Source organism: Danio aesculapii, chromosome 4 (genome assembly GCF_903798145.1).
Source record: "Danio aesculapii chromosome 4, fDanAes4.1, whole genome shotgun sequence".
NCBI classification, from domain to species: Eukaryota; Metazoa; Chordata; class Actinopteri; order Cypriniformes; family Danionidae; genus Danio; species Danio aesculapii.
Window position 1 is genome coordinate 18150721 of NC_079438.1, and position 18350 is coordinate 18169070.

Consider the following 18350-nt stretch of genomic DNA (forward strand, 5'->3'; position numbering starts at 1 on the left):
CTTGTGTCGTTTTGTTTCAACATTGGTCTGACATCCGAATAAACACTTTGTGAATAAATATGTCTTGTTTTGGTCATGAAACAGGGTTGTTGCTTGATCAGACATGTTTGTGGCCAGAAGTTAACAAGAATTATTTATATTATTTAATAAATTTCCTATTGTATTTTATTAACATCTACACACAACCTAAACCCAACCATCACAGTACTGTAAAATATTCATTATTGTTTTACAGTGTTACAAAAATGATGCTAAATTGATGGCGTATCAGCAGCTGTATCCTATCTAGACTACACTATAAAACAGTAACATTATTAAAATACATAAAATCATGAATTGGAGTATTTGTACAAGTCGGGATTCGAACCCAAAAGCTCAGTAACACGACACCCACGTTCCGCTAGGCTAAATGAGACGGAAGAAATTTTGGACCCTGTTTGTCAAACGCAGATTTGCCAGGTCTTGAAGCGCTTCTAAACTGATCGATGCTTTAAATTGCTTTAGTCACGTGACCAGGTGTTTCGAAACACTTTAGTCATGACCTGGGTGTTTCAGATCATGCTTCGATGCAGTGTTTCGAAACACTTGCGCTTCGGGATCTCGATACGGTGTCGAAAAGTCAGTTCACATCAGCCATCCCTAATTACTAGGCTTTCTAGAAACATTCATGCAGGTGTGTTGAGGCAAGTTGGAGCTAAAAGCTGCACGACACCGGCCTTCCAGGACTGAGTTTGGACACCCCTGTACTAATCCAACACGATCACTGTAATAGCAGATATCTTCTACGAGAATACTGTATATCGTCAGCTCAGTTAAACTTTTTTAATTTATTGTTTTTATTTATTTTATATAGCCCAGTGCTCAAGGACGCTTTACAAACAGTAGAAAAACAAGAAAAGTAATAAACTTAAGAAGGTAAAGAAAATGGGAGACTAATAATACATAAAAGAATGAAAATGGGAAAGACATGGGAACAAGTAACAAAAGAAACTCATTCCTGTCTTTCAATGAGTGCTTATGTGCATTTAGGAGAACTAGGCAGCACACTCAGGGCTGCAAGATGGATTTCATTTAGTATTTTGATTATTAAAATATATCTGAATGAGGATCAAATGACTGAGTTGGTCTTTGAGAATGAAAACCAACCTGTTTGTTCCTGCAGATTTCTGTTTGACTGTGAATGTTTCTTCAATCTTCACATCTTCACTCTCCTCTTTAATAAACGCCATCTTTATAACAGTGTGGAGATCAGTCGCTTCAGCAGTTTTTCTCTGTGTTTGGACACTTTATCCTGTTTAAAATAAATAAAACAATGAACAAAATAACTTCTCTTCAATACTTGCTTCAACAGTTTCTTTTGATGAGAGTAAATAACAAAAAGATGAAAGAAACAAGAAATCAAAAAGAAATCATTGAGGTAAAGTTGGTTTTATATTCGCACATTTGTTCAGTGACAACTTGTGACATGGTCCTGTATTGTTTACCATGGTACTTTGAGTCTGAAATCTCATCTAAGTAGGACTTGAAAACAACATTACTATTTATTTGACTGTGAACAATGTTGTATTTTGATAAGATGATTTCCTTGTTTAGAATTAGCAAATAATTATTTAAAAAGGTTAAATAAAGGTTGTTTTAGGAGAAAGTCTGAATGTGCGAATATAAAACCAACTTTACCTCAATAAAGAAATCAGGTCTGAGCTAGAAACAATAGCCACAAATGAGCAGATTAAAACTAGTACTCCATTTCTTATATATAGTGATGTATACATAGAATGAACTGACATTATGCTACTTAATAAATTAAACCTTCATTAAAACATTTATATTACACATTTCTGTTACTTTATTCAAACAGTAGCCCTGGATTACTGTGAGTAAAATAGTACAACGTTGTATAAAGAGTAAATATTGTCAACAACAGGTACATATTTTGAGCCTAAGAGAAAACCTGAAACTTTAATCAATCGCTTTATATATGTAAAAGCTTTAAAACAAACCTTTCTCCACTTGAATCACATCGCAGGAGCAGCGCAGCCGTGTGACGTCACACGCCACGCCAAAATAAAAGTCTTTTTGTTTAGCTTTTTTGCCACTGGCAGTTATGACTTATTGATACATTTCTCCCTCGTTTTTCACTTTCCACAACAGATCTGCTATCTCTCACACAGACACAGATATTCAGTATTTAAAGTTGATCAAAACCTTTAATCTAAACATTTTAAGACAATTTTGAAAAACGTTTTTAGGGTCATTTTATTACTATAAAGTGCCTTTGAGACATCAAATTAAAAAAAAAAAAAAGTTAGAGATTTTTGACTTAACCACATAGTTGCAAAAAATAGGAAAAAACCTCAAATTGTGTCAATCCTGTCATGAACAAATTCATAGTATTAGTATATTTCATTTAGTGTGATTATAAAATGTATATTTTCAGAAAGGTCATGTGTCCCTTTACCAACCCAACTTCATGAAAAAAGTCTATTTATAATAATGAAATAAAGGACAAAACATTTATTTTCCAATACAACATGCTATCAGTGCACATACTTTTCTAAATAAAACCCAAGATCTAAAATATTTTGTCAAACTTTTAAACAATATTAACTGTCCCTTATTAGTTAATTAAGAAATCACACGAGATGTTTTGGTGAGGTTTTAAATAATTTGTTTATATTCATAAAAGTTGAACATGACTTTGGAAAACAAGATGACAGGGTGGACATTAGCATGACAGTGTGGACAAAGGCTTTATTTAGTGAACTAAATATGGAGGAACATTTGAAAAACAACAGGTACAACAACAAATATTACAAATATTAAAGGGTTCATATTAAAGGGTTGTAAAAGTTTTCAAGAATTCAACTGCAAACCACTGACCCACCATGCCGCCTCTTCTATTATCAATTAGGTTTTATCAATATGCAAATTAAGGGTAAAATAAATTATTATTGTTCTTCAAGTTAAACTAAATTTGCTAATAAATGTAAATCTTTATATTGTACACTGTATTGGAGGAGTGAAGGGAATGTTGGAGACAACTCAAGTTAAACACCTTAATAATACTGTTGTTGTTTTTCTTCAGAATAAGGTAAATAATTAGATTACAGATGTTCACATAAATGTACAAATACTTAGGGCTGTAGTTTTATTTCAAACAGTCAGTGATCTCCATTGTATGGAATTTAAAAGGATATTCTAAATATAGACTGAGACAGATATTGGCAAAAGGTTTGAATTGTCCACTTAATATTGCATCAAATGGTGTAGTGTGTGTTTATAAGTGATAAAAACATTAACTAATTAACAATATGTGGACAATGACAAGGAGGACAATTTTGGCTGATTTATTCAACACAGGATCTGAATCTGATAAAGTGTTTCCTTATTTAAGCTCTTTAAGATCTATATTTTAAATTTTAAAAACTGGGCATTGGGATGCCAATGAGTGCATCACAGGGTTTCTTAAAGGGGCGTTTACCACATCATGACAGGGTGGACAGCAATTTTAAGGACACGTGCAAATGATTAATGATATTATTAAAACAGAATAAAAGTTATTAAAATGACTTTTTTTTAATCAAATAACTTAAGTATAATAAGAATGTTTAAAAATCTTTTTAATTTGATATAATTTACCTACTTTTTAGACTCACTGAAGTTGTCTGAGCAGTGTGTGGGACATGGCAAAATCACATCTATTCAATGAAAGAATATGGCAAAAATTGACAAAAAGATATTTAAAAACACTTATAATTCTACCTGCATGTGTGTAAAGGTTTAACCAATTATATCAAAACATCAGAGTTTCATTATTGTGCATTATGTTCATATAGGATTGATTCAATATTGTGAGACATCAAAGGCACTTTATAGTGATAATGACCCAGCTAGTGAAACTAAAACGTGTAGTAGTAATGGGTACTTTTTACTTAAAGGCCCATATTTTACCCCTTTTTAAGGTTTAAGAAAAGTCTTTGTGTCTCCAGAATGTGTCTGTAAACATGTTTCAGCTCAAAATACCCATCAGATTATTTGTTATACTTTTTAGAATGTTGAGATTTTCTGCTTTAAACACTTAGTCTTAGTGGATTAAAAAAGTTTTTAAAATTGTCTTAAAATGTTTAGAGTAAATGTTTTGATCAACTCCAAATACTGAATATATGTGTGTGTGAGAAAGTGAAAAAACGAGGGAGCAATGTATCAAAAAGTCATTCAATTCAATTCAATTCAATTCACCTTTATTTGTATAGCGCTTATACAATGTAGATTGTGTCAAAGCAGCTTCACATAAAAGGTCACAGTAAATAGGAACAGTGTAGTTAAGTTTGTAGTGTTTAAGTTCAGTTCAGTTTAGCTCAGTTCAGTGTGGTTTAATAATCACTACTGAGAGTCCAAATATTGAAGAGCAAATCCAACGATGCGCAGCTCTACAGATCCTGAACCATGCAAGCCAGTGGCGACAGCGGAGAGGGAAAAAAAACTTCACTAGGCGGAAGTGAAGAAAAAAAACCTTGAGAGAAACCAGGCTCAGTTGGGCACGACCATTTTAATTTCTCCGCTGGCCAAACGTCTTGTGCAGAGCTGCAGTCTCAGTGGCGGAGGCTGGAAGCTGGCCTCAGCGAAGACTCGTCTGTCTCTGGAGCGTCATAGGAAACAGTCTCATGTTCTCCACTCTTCCATGACCATCGCAGTAGTTGTTCAGGATTCGGCCAGGTCCAGGATATGGAAACCTTGGGATCATCTCGTCGTTGGTCTTGGATCGAATCAGTGACTCTGCATAGTCTGAGGGCCTCGGGAAGAGTATCCCCAGGTGGAAATGGAGAATAAAGAAAATAATTAGCGTAGCTGATGTTCACAGTGTATATCAGCAAGATGCATAACCTGTGTGGAAGCCCCTAAGTGGTGCACTAAGTGTATGCTTTACTGAACAGATAGGTCTTTAATCTAGTTTTGAATTGGGAGAGTGTGTCTGAGCCTCGGACGTTATCAGGAAGGCTATTCCAGAGTTTAGGAGCTATAAATGAGAAGGCTCGACCTCCTTTACTCGACTTTGCTATTCTAGGTACTACCAGAAGTCCTGAGTTTTGAGATCTTAAAGAGCGAGTTGGATTGTAGCGAGACAGAAGATTGGTTAGATAAGCAGGAGCTAGATTATTTAGAGCTTTATATGTAAGAAGCAATATTTTAAATTCAATACGAAACTTAACAGGCAGCCAGTGTAAGGAGGATAAAATTGGGGTGATGTGATCAAATTTTCTAGACCTGGTTAGAACTCTGGCAGCTGCATTTGTACTAATTGAAGTTTGTTAATAGAGGATGCTGGGCAGCCAGCAAACAGAGCATTACAGTAGTCCAGCCTAGAAGTCATAAAAGCATGGACTAGCTTTTCTGCATCTGAGATGGATAGCATACTTCGTAACTTAGCTATATTTCTCAGATGAAAGAAAGCAGTTTTTGTGACATGGGAAATATGATTTTTAAAAGTTAAATTGCTGTCTAATATGACACCCAGATCTTTTATAGTAGAACTAACGCTAACTTTGTATCCCTCTAATTGTAGATCGAGTTGTGAGATCTGCTGTGTACAGGATTTAGGCCCAATAAGTAATAATTCTGTTTTGTCTGAGTTTAAGAGAAGATAATTGTTGGTCATCCAGTCTTTAACATCTTTAATACACTCAGTTAGCTTGGACAGATTAGACGTCTCGTCAGGTTTAGTTGAAATATATAATTGAGTATCATCTGCATAGCAGTGAAAGCTGATCCCATGTCTTCTAATAATGTCTCCCAGGGGTAGCATGTATATTGTAAACAGTAAAGGGCCTAAAACTGATCCTTGAGGCACCCCGTATTTTACTGGGCTGATTTGTGAAGGCTGTCCATTTATATTACAAACTGGTAACGGTCAGATAAGTATGACTTAAACCATTGTAGGGCCTGTCCTTGGACACCTGTAGACTTTAAGCGATTAATAAGGATACCATGGTCAATGGTGTCAAATGCCGCACTAAGATCGAGTAGAACTAATAGCGAGATGCACCCTTGGTCAGCAGCTAAGAGTAAATCGTATCAAAAAGTCATGACTGCAACAGTAAGTGGCAATAAAAAACTAAACAAAAATGACTTTTATTTTGGCGTGGCGTGTGACGTCATAAGGCAGCGCCGCTACTGCGCTGTGAATCAACTGGAGAAAGGTTTATTTTAAAGCTTTTACACAGATATTAACCGATTGATTAAATTTTCAGGTTTTCATCCGATGCTAAATTATGTAGCAGCTGTTGACAATATTATTTTAGTCCTTTATACAACGTAGTACTATATTACTCAGAGTAATGAGGGCTATTGTTTGAACAACAGAAATGTTTGTAATAAGTGTTTTAATGAAGGTTTAATTTATTAAATAGCATAATGTCAGTCCATTCTAAGTATACATCACTAAGAAGAGTAACGTTACTAGTTTTAATCAGCTCATTTGTGGCTATTGTTTCTTACCCTTTTACCTGATTTCTTTTTGTTAATTACTCTCATATAAAGAAACTGTTGAAGCAAATGTTGAAGAGAAGTTATTTTGTCTCTGTTAAGTGTTTTATTCATTTTAAACAGGACGTTTTTATTGTTTTGTTCATTTTAAACAGGATAAAGTGTCCAAACACAGAGAAAAACTCCTGCTGAAGCGACTGATCTCCACACTGTTATAAAGATGGCGTTTATTAAAGAGGAGAGTGAAGATGTGAAGATTGAAGAAACATTCAGAGTCAAACAGGAAGATCTGCAGGAACAAACAGGTTGATTTTAATTCTCAAAGACCAACTCAGTCATTAGATCCTCATTCAGATATATTTTAATAAGAAGAATACTAAATTAAATCCATCTTGCAGCTCTGAGTGTGCTGCCTAGTTCTCCTAAATGCACATTTAATGCACTCCTAAATGCACTCATTGAAAGACAGGAATGAGTTTCTTTCTTGTTACTTGTTCTCATGTCTTTTGTCATTATGTATTATTAGTCTCTCATTTCCCATCTCCTTAAGTTTATTGCTTTTCTTGTTTTCCTATTGTTTGTAAAGTGTCCTTGAGCACTGGCGTTATATAAAATAAATAAAAACAATAAATTAAAGAGCCCATATTATACATGAAATAGGGTCATATTTAGGTTGTAAGGGTCTCCAACAACAGTCTAATATGCATGCAAGGTCAAAAAACACTTTGATGGTCTTATAATCTGCATTTATTTTTACCTAATTATCCCAGCGACTCCCATATGAATCGTTCAGCGATTCATTTGTTCCCAAACCCCTCCTTAGCGCGAAGCTAATCTTCGCTGATTGGACCGATGACAGCCTGCTGCGATTGGTCGACACGGACAAGGCTTCAGCGCCAGACAGAGTGAAATGCCCAGCTGCTAATCAACAATATAAAAGTAGTCACAGTGCACACACGCTTCATAGTGGATTTTGGCTGCCAGTGGGTGAATGTAAACACAGACGATGGACTAGAAAATACTGACGACTAACTATTTTATTGAGCAAAAAGTCCAAGAACTGGCGAGGAGGTCACAGTCTCCTTGCTCTTGCCTGCGCGTCCATAGAGGACCGGCTGAATAGAGAGGGCGCGGCGCTCAGTTATATTAGCGAAAACCCGTGCGTTACACACACGAGGAGACACACACACACACAGAGGGCCGGCGCGTCCATAGAGGACCGGCTGAATAGAGAGGGCGCGGCGCGGCGCTCAGTTATATCCGCGAAAACCCGTGCGTTACACACACGAGGAGACACACACACACACACAGAGGGCCGGCGCGTCCATAGAGGACCGGCTGAATAGAGAGGGCGCGGCGCGGCGCTCAGTTATATCCGCGAAAACCCGTGCGTTACACACACGAGGAGACACAGACAGACACACACACACACAGGGCCGGCGCGTCCATAGAGGAGCGGCGCTGTTATATCCGCGAATACCCGTGCGTTACACACACGAGGAGACAATAATATTGAGCTGAAATATTTTGAAACTTGTCCGTTGCATGTGTGTAAACAGCTGACGATCCGTAATCAAAGCGGCACGCGTCGCGTTTTCAACGTGGCTTTACACGCGATATGAGATATAAAGAGTTAACCTGATACAGCACACGCGGTTACAAGTAACAAACACAACTAAATACATAATTTGCAAGCTAGAGTAAACGAGGCAACAGTTTTAATCGCACGTACTTACACTGGTGAAATGGGGGAAGAAACTGAGTCCATGATCCACTGATCCATGTTCAGACAGTCTTCACTGATCCTTCCTTTAACAAACTGATGAAGTCTTCTTTGAAAGCATATAGTTTTCAGAAGCACTCAGAACTGCTCAAGGCTGGGCTATATTGCTGATGTTTGATCTTTGATTAGACTGTCCATAATATCCATCTGCACAGCGTGACTTCATTCGACCAGTGTCTGTGTGTGTCTGTGTGTGTGTGTGTGACTTTTTTTCTGTTAGTGGGCGGGGCCGCAGGTTTCAAATCTCCCGGGTTTGCGCGCCCAACTACTTGTGTTTCGTAGCTGCCATCATCGCGGAAACACCTAATGACTCGTTATCAAGACGACTCGTTTGAAGCACTATGAGTCGACTCTTTTATAGATGAATCAATAGTTTTAAACACTGTACACTTACAGATTTAAGCCTTAGCTGGATATTTCACTTCACTTAGAGCTGTGTGACACACTACATGGAAGGGTATTTTCAAAAACCCATAATATGGGCTCTTTAAAAAGTTTAACTGAGCTGAGGATATTTGACCTACAGTATTCTCATAGAAGATATCTGCTATTACAGTGATAGTGTTGGCTTAGTACTTTCCATTTGCATGTCACGTTGATCACAATCCCCTTTTTTTCATCAACTTCTTCATGTATTTAAACTTGTTTCTAGTAGTTGTTCTAGTTCTCACAGATAGTATCTGAGTTAGAATAACATCATTATTATAATAAATATTTACCAGGGCTATTGTGTTTAAACAGGGTTTCAGTGAGTCATAAAATGTCGTAAAATTTTAGGCCTTAAAAAGTCTTAAAGTTTCTGAAATATTGTATTGTAGGTTTTAAATCTTTTTAAAACAAGTCTTCATTTTCCTTTGTTTATGTTTTGCTTCCCAATCTGGCCAAAACCCATACAATCACCAACAATCCATCTCAATAAAACTTTCAACTTTTTATTCTGAAAGGTCATTTTAACTCTATTTTTCATAATGGTTCAATTATTTTCCTTAAAATAACATTTGTTTAAACGTGCTCCATGTATTACTGCTGAGGACATCGACCTGGACAGATTGTTGTGCAAAGATTTAGTTTATTATAGTTTTTAAAAACTTTTAAAACATTTGTTCATTTGTTGTTATTTTTAAAGAAAGTTTATTTTGGAAAAAAAAGTGTGTGGATACAAGTAGAGCTGTCTTTTTTACACAATATTCAAGATCTTTTGCCAAGAAATATCTTAAATATTTTAATTTATTATTATTAATTTATTATTGTATTATTAAATGTATAAAATGATAATATTTATTGATGGGAATCTTTTTTATCTGGGCCATTTGAAAAATACCTTAGTCTAAAATTTCAGTCATAATTGTCTTAAAAAGGTTTTAAAAGTCTTAAATTTAACTTGGTGAAACCTGCAGAAATCTTGCTTTAAAGTATGTCAAAAGGCGTGGATGCCCCCAATTTGAAATATGTTGAATGAAATGGACACTAAAGTAATTAATTATTATAAAACATTGTACAGTATTCTAAACTATATGATGTTGCTGTGGGACGACGTGAGACAAAACGAACAAATTATAGTGGAACAATAACGTTTAGCATTGCACTGACTACAACTGGCCAACAAACTAGTTTAAAAATGACTTGTGCTGCTTAAGAAATGGATAACAGCATGCTGATCATATGCAAATATACGTGACTATATTCTTCACGTAACAGCAGGCGCCACCATTGGAATCTTTTTGCTTGAGACTTTTTTTAAAGGAATGAATTTTTAGATTGTAAAAACAGTGTTATGCTGCTTAGGCATGGGACAATAACAGTTTACAAGGTATACCGCGGGTTAAAAAAAGTCAAGGTTTTAAAACCACCAATATTTTCTACTGTACCGCCCCTGCGGTATATGTTTTTTTTTTTTTTTTTTTTTACGTTTTGTTTTAAGTTTTTCAGGACAACAGTTTCTCCAGCAGAAATGATATCCAAAGATGCTGTTTTAAATTGTAAATAAATCTGTGTTTCTGAAACAAATGAAGACAGCAGAAGTCAATGATTCATTTGAATGATTTAGCCTGACATGTTTACTGCTCCAACATACTTAAAAATAAAAGTTTTTCAAAAAAAATACAATTGTGTTCAAAGGGATTTTTTTGTTTAGTTTTTTACCCAGACATTTAATATATATATATATATATATATATATATATATATATATATATATATATATATATACATTTTAAAGCTGTAATCACAATACAGTGAAACCGTGATATTTTTATTCAAGGTTATCATACCATCAGAATCTTATACTAGCCCATGCCTAATGCTGCTCGATGTTGCAAAGTCATATTTTCTCATTTTGTTGTGTTTCTTTGTATGTATAGTCATGAACACACTTGTTTGTAGAGCAAATAGTCATTTATTAGTCCTGATCATTTCCCCAATAGGCAACTGAAGTTCTAAAACAATAGCATATGAGATCAGGGGCCTGTTTCAGTAAGGAGGTTCAACTAACTCTGATTTTAAACTTGAACTCTGAGTTGATTTACAGAGATTAAAAACAGAGTTTTGGGTTTCAGCAGGGGCGTAGCAGACATTTTAAAAGAGGGAGGGCTGTATGAGATCATACGTTCATATAATTATTAATCACCTGTTTCTAAATGGTCTGTCTCTAAAAGTGAGAGGGACGTATTAGTTTTAATAGATTTAAAAGTGCAATTGTATGTGTGTGCCTCTATTATTGATCAAGTGATATAGTTTAATATGACATTTATAATGTAAGCAGAACTAAAACAAAATTTTTAGAACGAATAATAATCCCATTAATCTAGTAACAGTACATGTTAAAGGACAGTGAATTTAAGCAAAATACTTATTAAAAAAGGACAAGCCATTCTCATACGTGACTTACATTTGATCTTTGTGTGACTGAAATGTAGGCAATAGCTGTGTTTCCATCCAAAAATATTAAATAAATTTATGTGCAAAACTGAAATATCACATAAAAGAAGTGCAAATAAATCAGCGTTTCCATCCAACGAATCAAAGCGAACAAAATCATCACTTCCTGATTAACTGGTGCCAAATATCAACAGTAAAAACAGAATTTACTGCGGTAGAAGAAGCTGCGTCAATTTTTTCTTTATTTAATAAATGTACTCGCGCCTCAGAAGACAATGTTGACACACAATGAACACGTGGGGGCGTTTGAGGCCATGAGACATGGAGAACAGACTCTCTTGACACTCTGGAGGTCATTAATAATATACATTAATACTAAAACGGTTAAGGTGTTTTAGAAAGATCAAAACAACATTTCCGATGTTCTGCAGTGCGCTCAGCCTGCTGGATTGTCTATTCACATTTTAATCCTCATATGATCTCTTATAACAAACCTTTTTTAAATCACATACTGTAATTTGTTCAGTAAAAGTGTTTCCATTGTAGTTTAGGCACATCGATTCTATCAAATAAAAGTTTATCCTGCTCACTTTTGTGCAGTTTTTATGCGTATTTTTTAAAAGTTACAGTATGCATCATGATGTTTCCATCAATCGTTTTGTATGCGCATATCCAAAATGAGCGTTAAAATAGGTGGGTGGAAAGGTAAGGCTAAGGCGAGAAATACTGCTTTGTCTTTAAAAAAAAGGGGAGGAGACCGACAGAAACTCAGAAACGTTTAGAGAATAAAACCTGCTCCTGACCAGGTTAGGTTCACAGAGTAAATTACCACGGTAACTGACACTAAGTTAAAGTTACTTCTCCTTCAGAAACAGGCTTGACCTACCCTGATTTTTCCAGTTTTACAAACCTGCCATTTTGAAATAGAAAACCCAGAGTTTCTCTCATTTCAGGGTTAAAATACTCTTAGTTTTCAATTAACCTCCTTTCTGAAACGGGCTCCTGGTCACTGCTATGACATGATTGACAATTGTCGCTGTTTGTCATTGTACTCTAGTTATCCAGAGAGCTAATGCTGAGTATTCTTTTCACACTTCAAATTGTTGACCCTTGGTCATTCTAACCCTGGATAAACAGAATCCTGGTTTATCTGTAATCATGTTCCACACTGCTCATGCTTTACCTGGGGTTAAAAAATAATCCTGGGTGTTCATTAACAGATGTTTTACATTGGTAAACCCGAGGTTAACATTATTATTTGTATATTTATGTTGTCACTGTCCCTGATTGGACAAACAGCAGGTCACCTTTTTAAATGGCATTTCTGCATCTTGTCGGGTATATAATTGTCATCACGTAGGTCTCTAGCTAAGCCTTAGGACGTGCACAAAGGCAAGAAAACAAATACAAAAGTACAAATGAATGAAAACAAGTAGCAAAGTATGTCATCTTGCCATCTCCTCATCACTCCAGTTTACAGCAAACAGGGCATTAAGCATTAGCACAAGTTCATTCATTCATTTTCTTTCAGCTTAGTCCCTTTATTTATCAGGGGTCACCACAGCGGAATAAACCACCAACTTATTCAGCATATGTTTTAAACAGCACATGCCCTTCCAGCTGCAACCCAGTACTGGGAACATTTGCATAAGTTATATACAATAATGCAAACTCATTAATATAAGCTGAATTATGCGCACTTGCTGTGAATATGCAGGATTTCAGTGAATATGGGATGAGGGGCAGTGACATGACCCCTGCGGGGGTCGGCGCCCGGGGAACAGGGCAAGCTGGCCGACTTTGACAGGAGTCTGGGAAAAGGGGGATTTGGACGGTGAAGACTCCTGTTAGAGGGTGACGGGATGAGTTAGGTGCTCGAGGAACACTCCGTGAGGAGATGGAGCGGGGAGTGTCAGCTCTATATATAAAAATATATTTATGTACTTGCGTAAATAGATATATAAATATATAATAATAAGGTTGCTAAGGCCTGGGAGGGGCAGTGAGAAGACTCCTGCGGGAGTCGAAGCTCGGGGTAACACTCCTGCGGGAGTCAGAGCCTTGGGGGGGCAGGGTCTGGCAGGAGTCGGTAAATGGGAGGGGGCTGCAGACTCCTGCAGAAACAGCCGGGGGTGACGGGGGGCTTGCATGCACCTCCGATTAACTACGTGACTGGGGGAGAAAGTTGAGTGTTACTCAGTCTAGAAGTAAGGGAAAGGAGGAGGGAAGGTGGCTGGGTCATGCCCTCGCCCTTGAGTAGATGTGGGTTGATGGCTGGCGAGAGTCATCTGGGCTTCTTTGAGGTGCTCTAAAATCGGAATAGTGTTACTGGGTGATTGTGTCAACTATAAATAGGGAGGGGGGAGGAGGTAGAGTGAAGGCAGAGGGAGAATAGGGCTCTGTGGAGCGTCTCTGTTGTTGCAGAGGTAGTCAGCATTGGAGCATTATGAGTGCTAAATATAGTCAGTAACGATATGTAGAGATGAAGTAAAAGAGGGGCTCAGCTAGAATGCCAGTGCAGTGTTGCTATGGATGAATGTAACTTGAAGCATCTCTGCAGTTGCAGAGGTGCAGTGGTAGTCAGTATTGTATAGTTATGCATGTCCCTGTAAGAATGAAAAATACTGTCATTAGTGATATGTAGAGGTGAAGTGAGAGTCAGTAGTGATATGTAGAGATGAAGTAAAAGAGGGGCTCAGCTAGAGTGCCAGTGCCATGGTGCTATTGGTGAATGTAACTTGGCGGAGTGTCTCTGCAGTTGCAGAGATGCAGTGGTAGTCAGTATTGGATGGTTATGCATGTTCCCGTAATAATGAAAAATATGGTCGTTAGTAATATGTAGAGGTGAAGTGAGAGTCAGTAGTGATATGTAGAGATGAAGTAAAAGAGGGGCTCAGCTAGAGTGCCAGTGCCATGGTGCTATTGGTGAATGTAACTTGGCGGAGTGTCTCTGCAGTTGCAGAGATGCAGTGGTAGTCAGTATTGGATGGTTATGCATGTTCCCGTAATAATGAAAAATACTGTCGTTAGTGATATGTAGAGGTGAGTGAATAAGGGGTTGGCTAGAACGTCTTTGCGAAGAGTGTGAATACATTTGGAATGGATGTAGAGTGTGATGGGTTGAATAAAGGCAGTTTCTGGAGCCGGTGGCCATGACCTCTAAAATGAGAAAACAAGAAAGAATTAGAAATTAAATGGTCACAACATGGTACATGTACTGCAGACATAATTAAATGTTTTAGCTGATATTCATGCGAGGTGTCTTCATAAGTGCGTGGGCAACGCCTTTGCGCCTTTGTTAATACATGTTACAATAGCTTTGATGTCACAATATGCAAGGGTTGTAGAAGTGGACATTCGTCCCCCTGCAAAGTGGCAGATGGATGGAGAGCTGAGGATATGGGGCGTGTCTTGGCTGGCGGTCCTGGAAGTACCTCTGGAAGAGCAGGTGAGATGACAGTAGAGTGGAGTGGAGTTTAAACCCCTTAGTGATATAAAAGTTTGTTTAAAAGCAAAATGTATCTACCACAGAGTCAGTGAATGAAACGTTACTCCACTGCCAGAAATGTCCTCCTTGTTCGTAGCAGTCAGGCAGGAAGTTGTTTCTTTGCTGTTTCACATCCCACTGACTTGCCATTATAAACTTGACTATGGCACTCATGTGTATTGATATACGAGTAGCTATTGTTATGTTGCAAAAGAGCTTCAATGCTTTATGTGTTGAATGTTTTTCACTGGCTGGGTAATACTCTTTTCATTGGTTCCATGGCTATCAGATTAGATGTGGCAGAGGGGTTATTTTATTTATATATTTATTTATTTATTTTTATTATTATAATTTTTTTAATAAAATGTAATTATCAACTGCCAACATCAAACCCTTAACTTGAAAAACGATGTCACCACTTAGTAGGAACTGTGTGAATGTACTGTTTATCATGGGCTTTTACTAAGTCCAAGATAAATATCATCACGTTTGCAATCTTAACATGATTGAAAAATCTCGAGCAAATCTGGCCCGATTCATTCACAAAGTCTTAGCACTCAGTCCATTCATGAAACTGTCAAGAGATAAGGCGGGGCCATTTAAAGTTTGGAAAGCTTATTGGATGGTGACACTTCTCCTTTCAGCTATTGGCTCCTTGGAGTATCAGTCAGAGTGCAAAAGGTTGGCGGCCATTTTGTCAACCAAAATCGCTATAGTGTTTATGCCTGAAAGACTATTCTGCTGCATGCGCTCCAGCAGCTGGTTTGACTGAAAACAGTGCTGCATCCTTCCATGGACGTTTATCAACATATGAATATGTTGTGGACTAATGTTTGTGGAATAGATTGCTTGGTCAGTTGCAATCGAACTACTTCAACAGTCAGAAATTTATGGATCTGTGGACAGGCGGGAGGTTAAGAGGTGAGTTCTTTATTGAAATCATTTGATTCACGCTGGTCTCGTCTTTCGAAACTTTTATAAAATGTTTAGTCTTTGTTAGAGTGTAGTTATGTAGCGAGGCTTCCGTTTAAAGCATGTACGTTACCGAAAGTGGACCTCTAGGATATCAGTGAGAGTCCGGCTTTATAGAAATGGCTTGGATCGCCGGCGTCTTGAGTTTAGTCAAAGTTGTGGCTTGCATTGTGTGGGGCAGTAGGAGTAGAAGTTGGAAGAGCTGGTGGGCCGGCGTCTTGCTTTAATTCAGGCTTGATAGCTGGCGAGGCGGCAGCTAAAGTTTTAGGGAGAGCGGGGTTCTGGCTGAAGTTGTTGTTTGTTTGTTTGTTTGTTTGTTTGTCTGCTTAAATGTATACACGTTAATGGACCAAACAAAATATGATCTGATTTATTTTAATGTGCATCAAAATTACAGTGTGTGTAGCCAATGTTTCCAGTGTCTTTTAAATTTTCAGCTTTAGATGAGAGTTTTTTAGACTTAATGAAAACAAATGTTTTATTTATGTATTTCAGACCTAATTGAAGAGAATGAGGGGAGTAAAGAGGAGGAACATCATGTCAAAATTGAGGGAAAAACTCATTTACAGACTGATGGCATTTTGAAAAGGAGAGACAAGAATCGTTGCACCTGCATTCAGTGTGGAAAGAGTTTTGGAAGAAAAGACAATCTTAAGACTCACATGAGGATCCACACTGGAGAGAGACCATTCACATGCACTCAGTGTGGGAAGAGTTTCTACCAATCATCAAACCTTAATAATCACATGAAGATCCACACTGGAGAGAAACCATTTACATGCACACAGTGTGGAAAGAGTTTCATCCATTCATCACACCTTAATCTACACATGATGATTCACACCGGAGAGAAACCTTTCACGTGCACTCAGTGTGGGAAGAGTTTTAAATGCTCATCACACATTAATAAACACATGAGGATCCACACTGGAGTAAAACCATTCACTTGCACTCTGTGTGGGAAGAGTTTTAACAGCTCATCACACCTTAATCAACACATAAGGATCCACACTGGAGAGAAACCATTTACATGCACTCAGTGTATGAAGAGTTTCAGCCAATTATCACATCTTAGTCACCACATGAGGATCCATACTGGAGAGAAACCATTCACATGCACTCAGTGTGGGAATGGTTTCAGTCGATCATCACACTTTAATAAACACATGATGATCCACACCGGAGAGAAACCATTCACATGTACTCAGTGTGGGAAGAGTTTCAGCCGATCATCACACCTTAATAAACACATGATGATTCACACTGGAGAGAAACCTTTCACGTGCACTCAGTGTGGGAAGAGATTTAAATGCTCATCACACATTAATAAACACATGAGGATCCACACTGGAGTAAAACCATTCACTTGCACTCAGTGTGGGAAGAGTTTCAGCCAATTATCACACCTTAATCACCACATGAGGATCCATACTGGAGAGAAACCATTCACATGCACGCAGTGTGGGAATGGTTTCAGCCGATCATCACACCTTAATAAACACATGATGATCCACACTGGAGAGAAACCATGCACATGAACTCAGTGAGAAGAGTTTCAGCCAATCATCACATCTTAATGAACACATGAAGATCCACACTGGTGTGAAAGAGTATATGTGCTTTGAGTGTGAGAAGACTTTTATTAGAGCTTCAAAATTGAGACTGCCCCAGACGATTCACAATGTTATAAGAGGTTTAATCAGTTAACACATTTGAAAACACAAAAGAGGATGCACACTGGAGAGAAACTGTACAGATCTGATCTTTGTCTACAGAGTTTCGTTTCATTCGGCGCAGCTTAAGAAACACATGGACAAAAAGTTGCACACATGACATGAATGCAGCAAAACATTTTCTCATGTGCAGAGGATGTTGCGCTCCTTGCGTTGTGGTGAATGGAGCCCATGGAACGAATGGTTCCATTATTAACGTGAAACAACGAAACGCAAACCTCTCCTGTATTCTGACATTCCAATACTTCAGAGCTCAACTTTATCTGAAACAGTCAAGTGTAAGAGAAGAGCATGATGTGACCAGAAGAGGACGCGCAAGACTCAGGAACGGAGAAGAAGGGAGATGATACCTCTCTCTGACCCTTCTCTGTTCTTACCTTCTCCTGACCTCCTATTCTTTGAGTGCATACAGCTTGCGCAGCTGATCCTGAAGACCTGAGACTCTGCTCGCGAAGCCGGGAGGTCTCATAGTCATCGTAAATTAGGGATGCTTCTTATTGAAAATACCTTGTGGAATGCTTAATGCCTTAAAAGTATCTAAACAATGTGTATGAGAGTGTTTGTATGTTGGTTTATGTTCTAAGATGTGCCTATGGGACAGCTATAAATTTGTTCACATAAGACATGACCTGTAAGTTTTGCTGAATAGTAGAATTCTTGACTGGGTGGTCAGACCACATCATTAGTTTGTCCTTAGTGATTTATAATTAGTGTTTTGATATATTAGGTAAAACCCAGATGGTGTACGGGTAATTATATGCAGTATGTCAAGTCCTCAATGATATATGAGGTGTAGTTATGTGCATGACCTGATTTTGGAAGTATAAAAGCTGAACCAAACTGACCAGCTTTGCGCTTCCCGACTTCTGTATATTGAGGTTGGTTGCCTTTTATCCTCAACGGAGGATAAAGTAAGGATTTTGTTTCTGTCGTTTGTCTTTTGTTTATTCTACTTTTACACTGGATTTTATTTTATTAATAAAAGTGTTTTTTATTAGTTTTCTTCAACTGGAGT

At 37.6% G+C, this 18350-nt stretch overlaps 1 protein-coding gene across 1 annotated transcript; it reads left to right on the forward strand.

The window, feature by feature from the left end:
• The first annotated feature begins 6139 nt into the window (after positions 1-6139).
• LOC130222128 (gastrula zinc finger protein XlCGF8.2DB-like) lies at positions 6140-17540 on the forward strand. The gene is made up of 3 exons (XM_056454758.1): positions 6140-6197; positions 6639-6788; positions 16098-17540. The coding sequence occupies exons 2-3, from the start codon at positions 6704-6706 to the stop codon at positions 17138-17140; spliced, it is 1128 nt and encodes a 375-aa protein (XP_056310733.1). The 5' UTR covers positions 6140-6197; positions 6639-6703; the 3' UTR covers positions 17141-17540.
• The last annotated feature ends 810 nt before the right edge of the window (positions 17541-18350 follow it).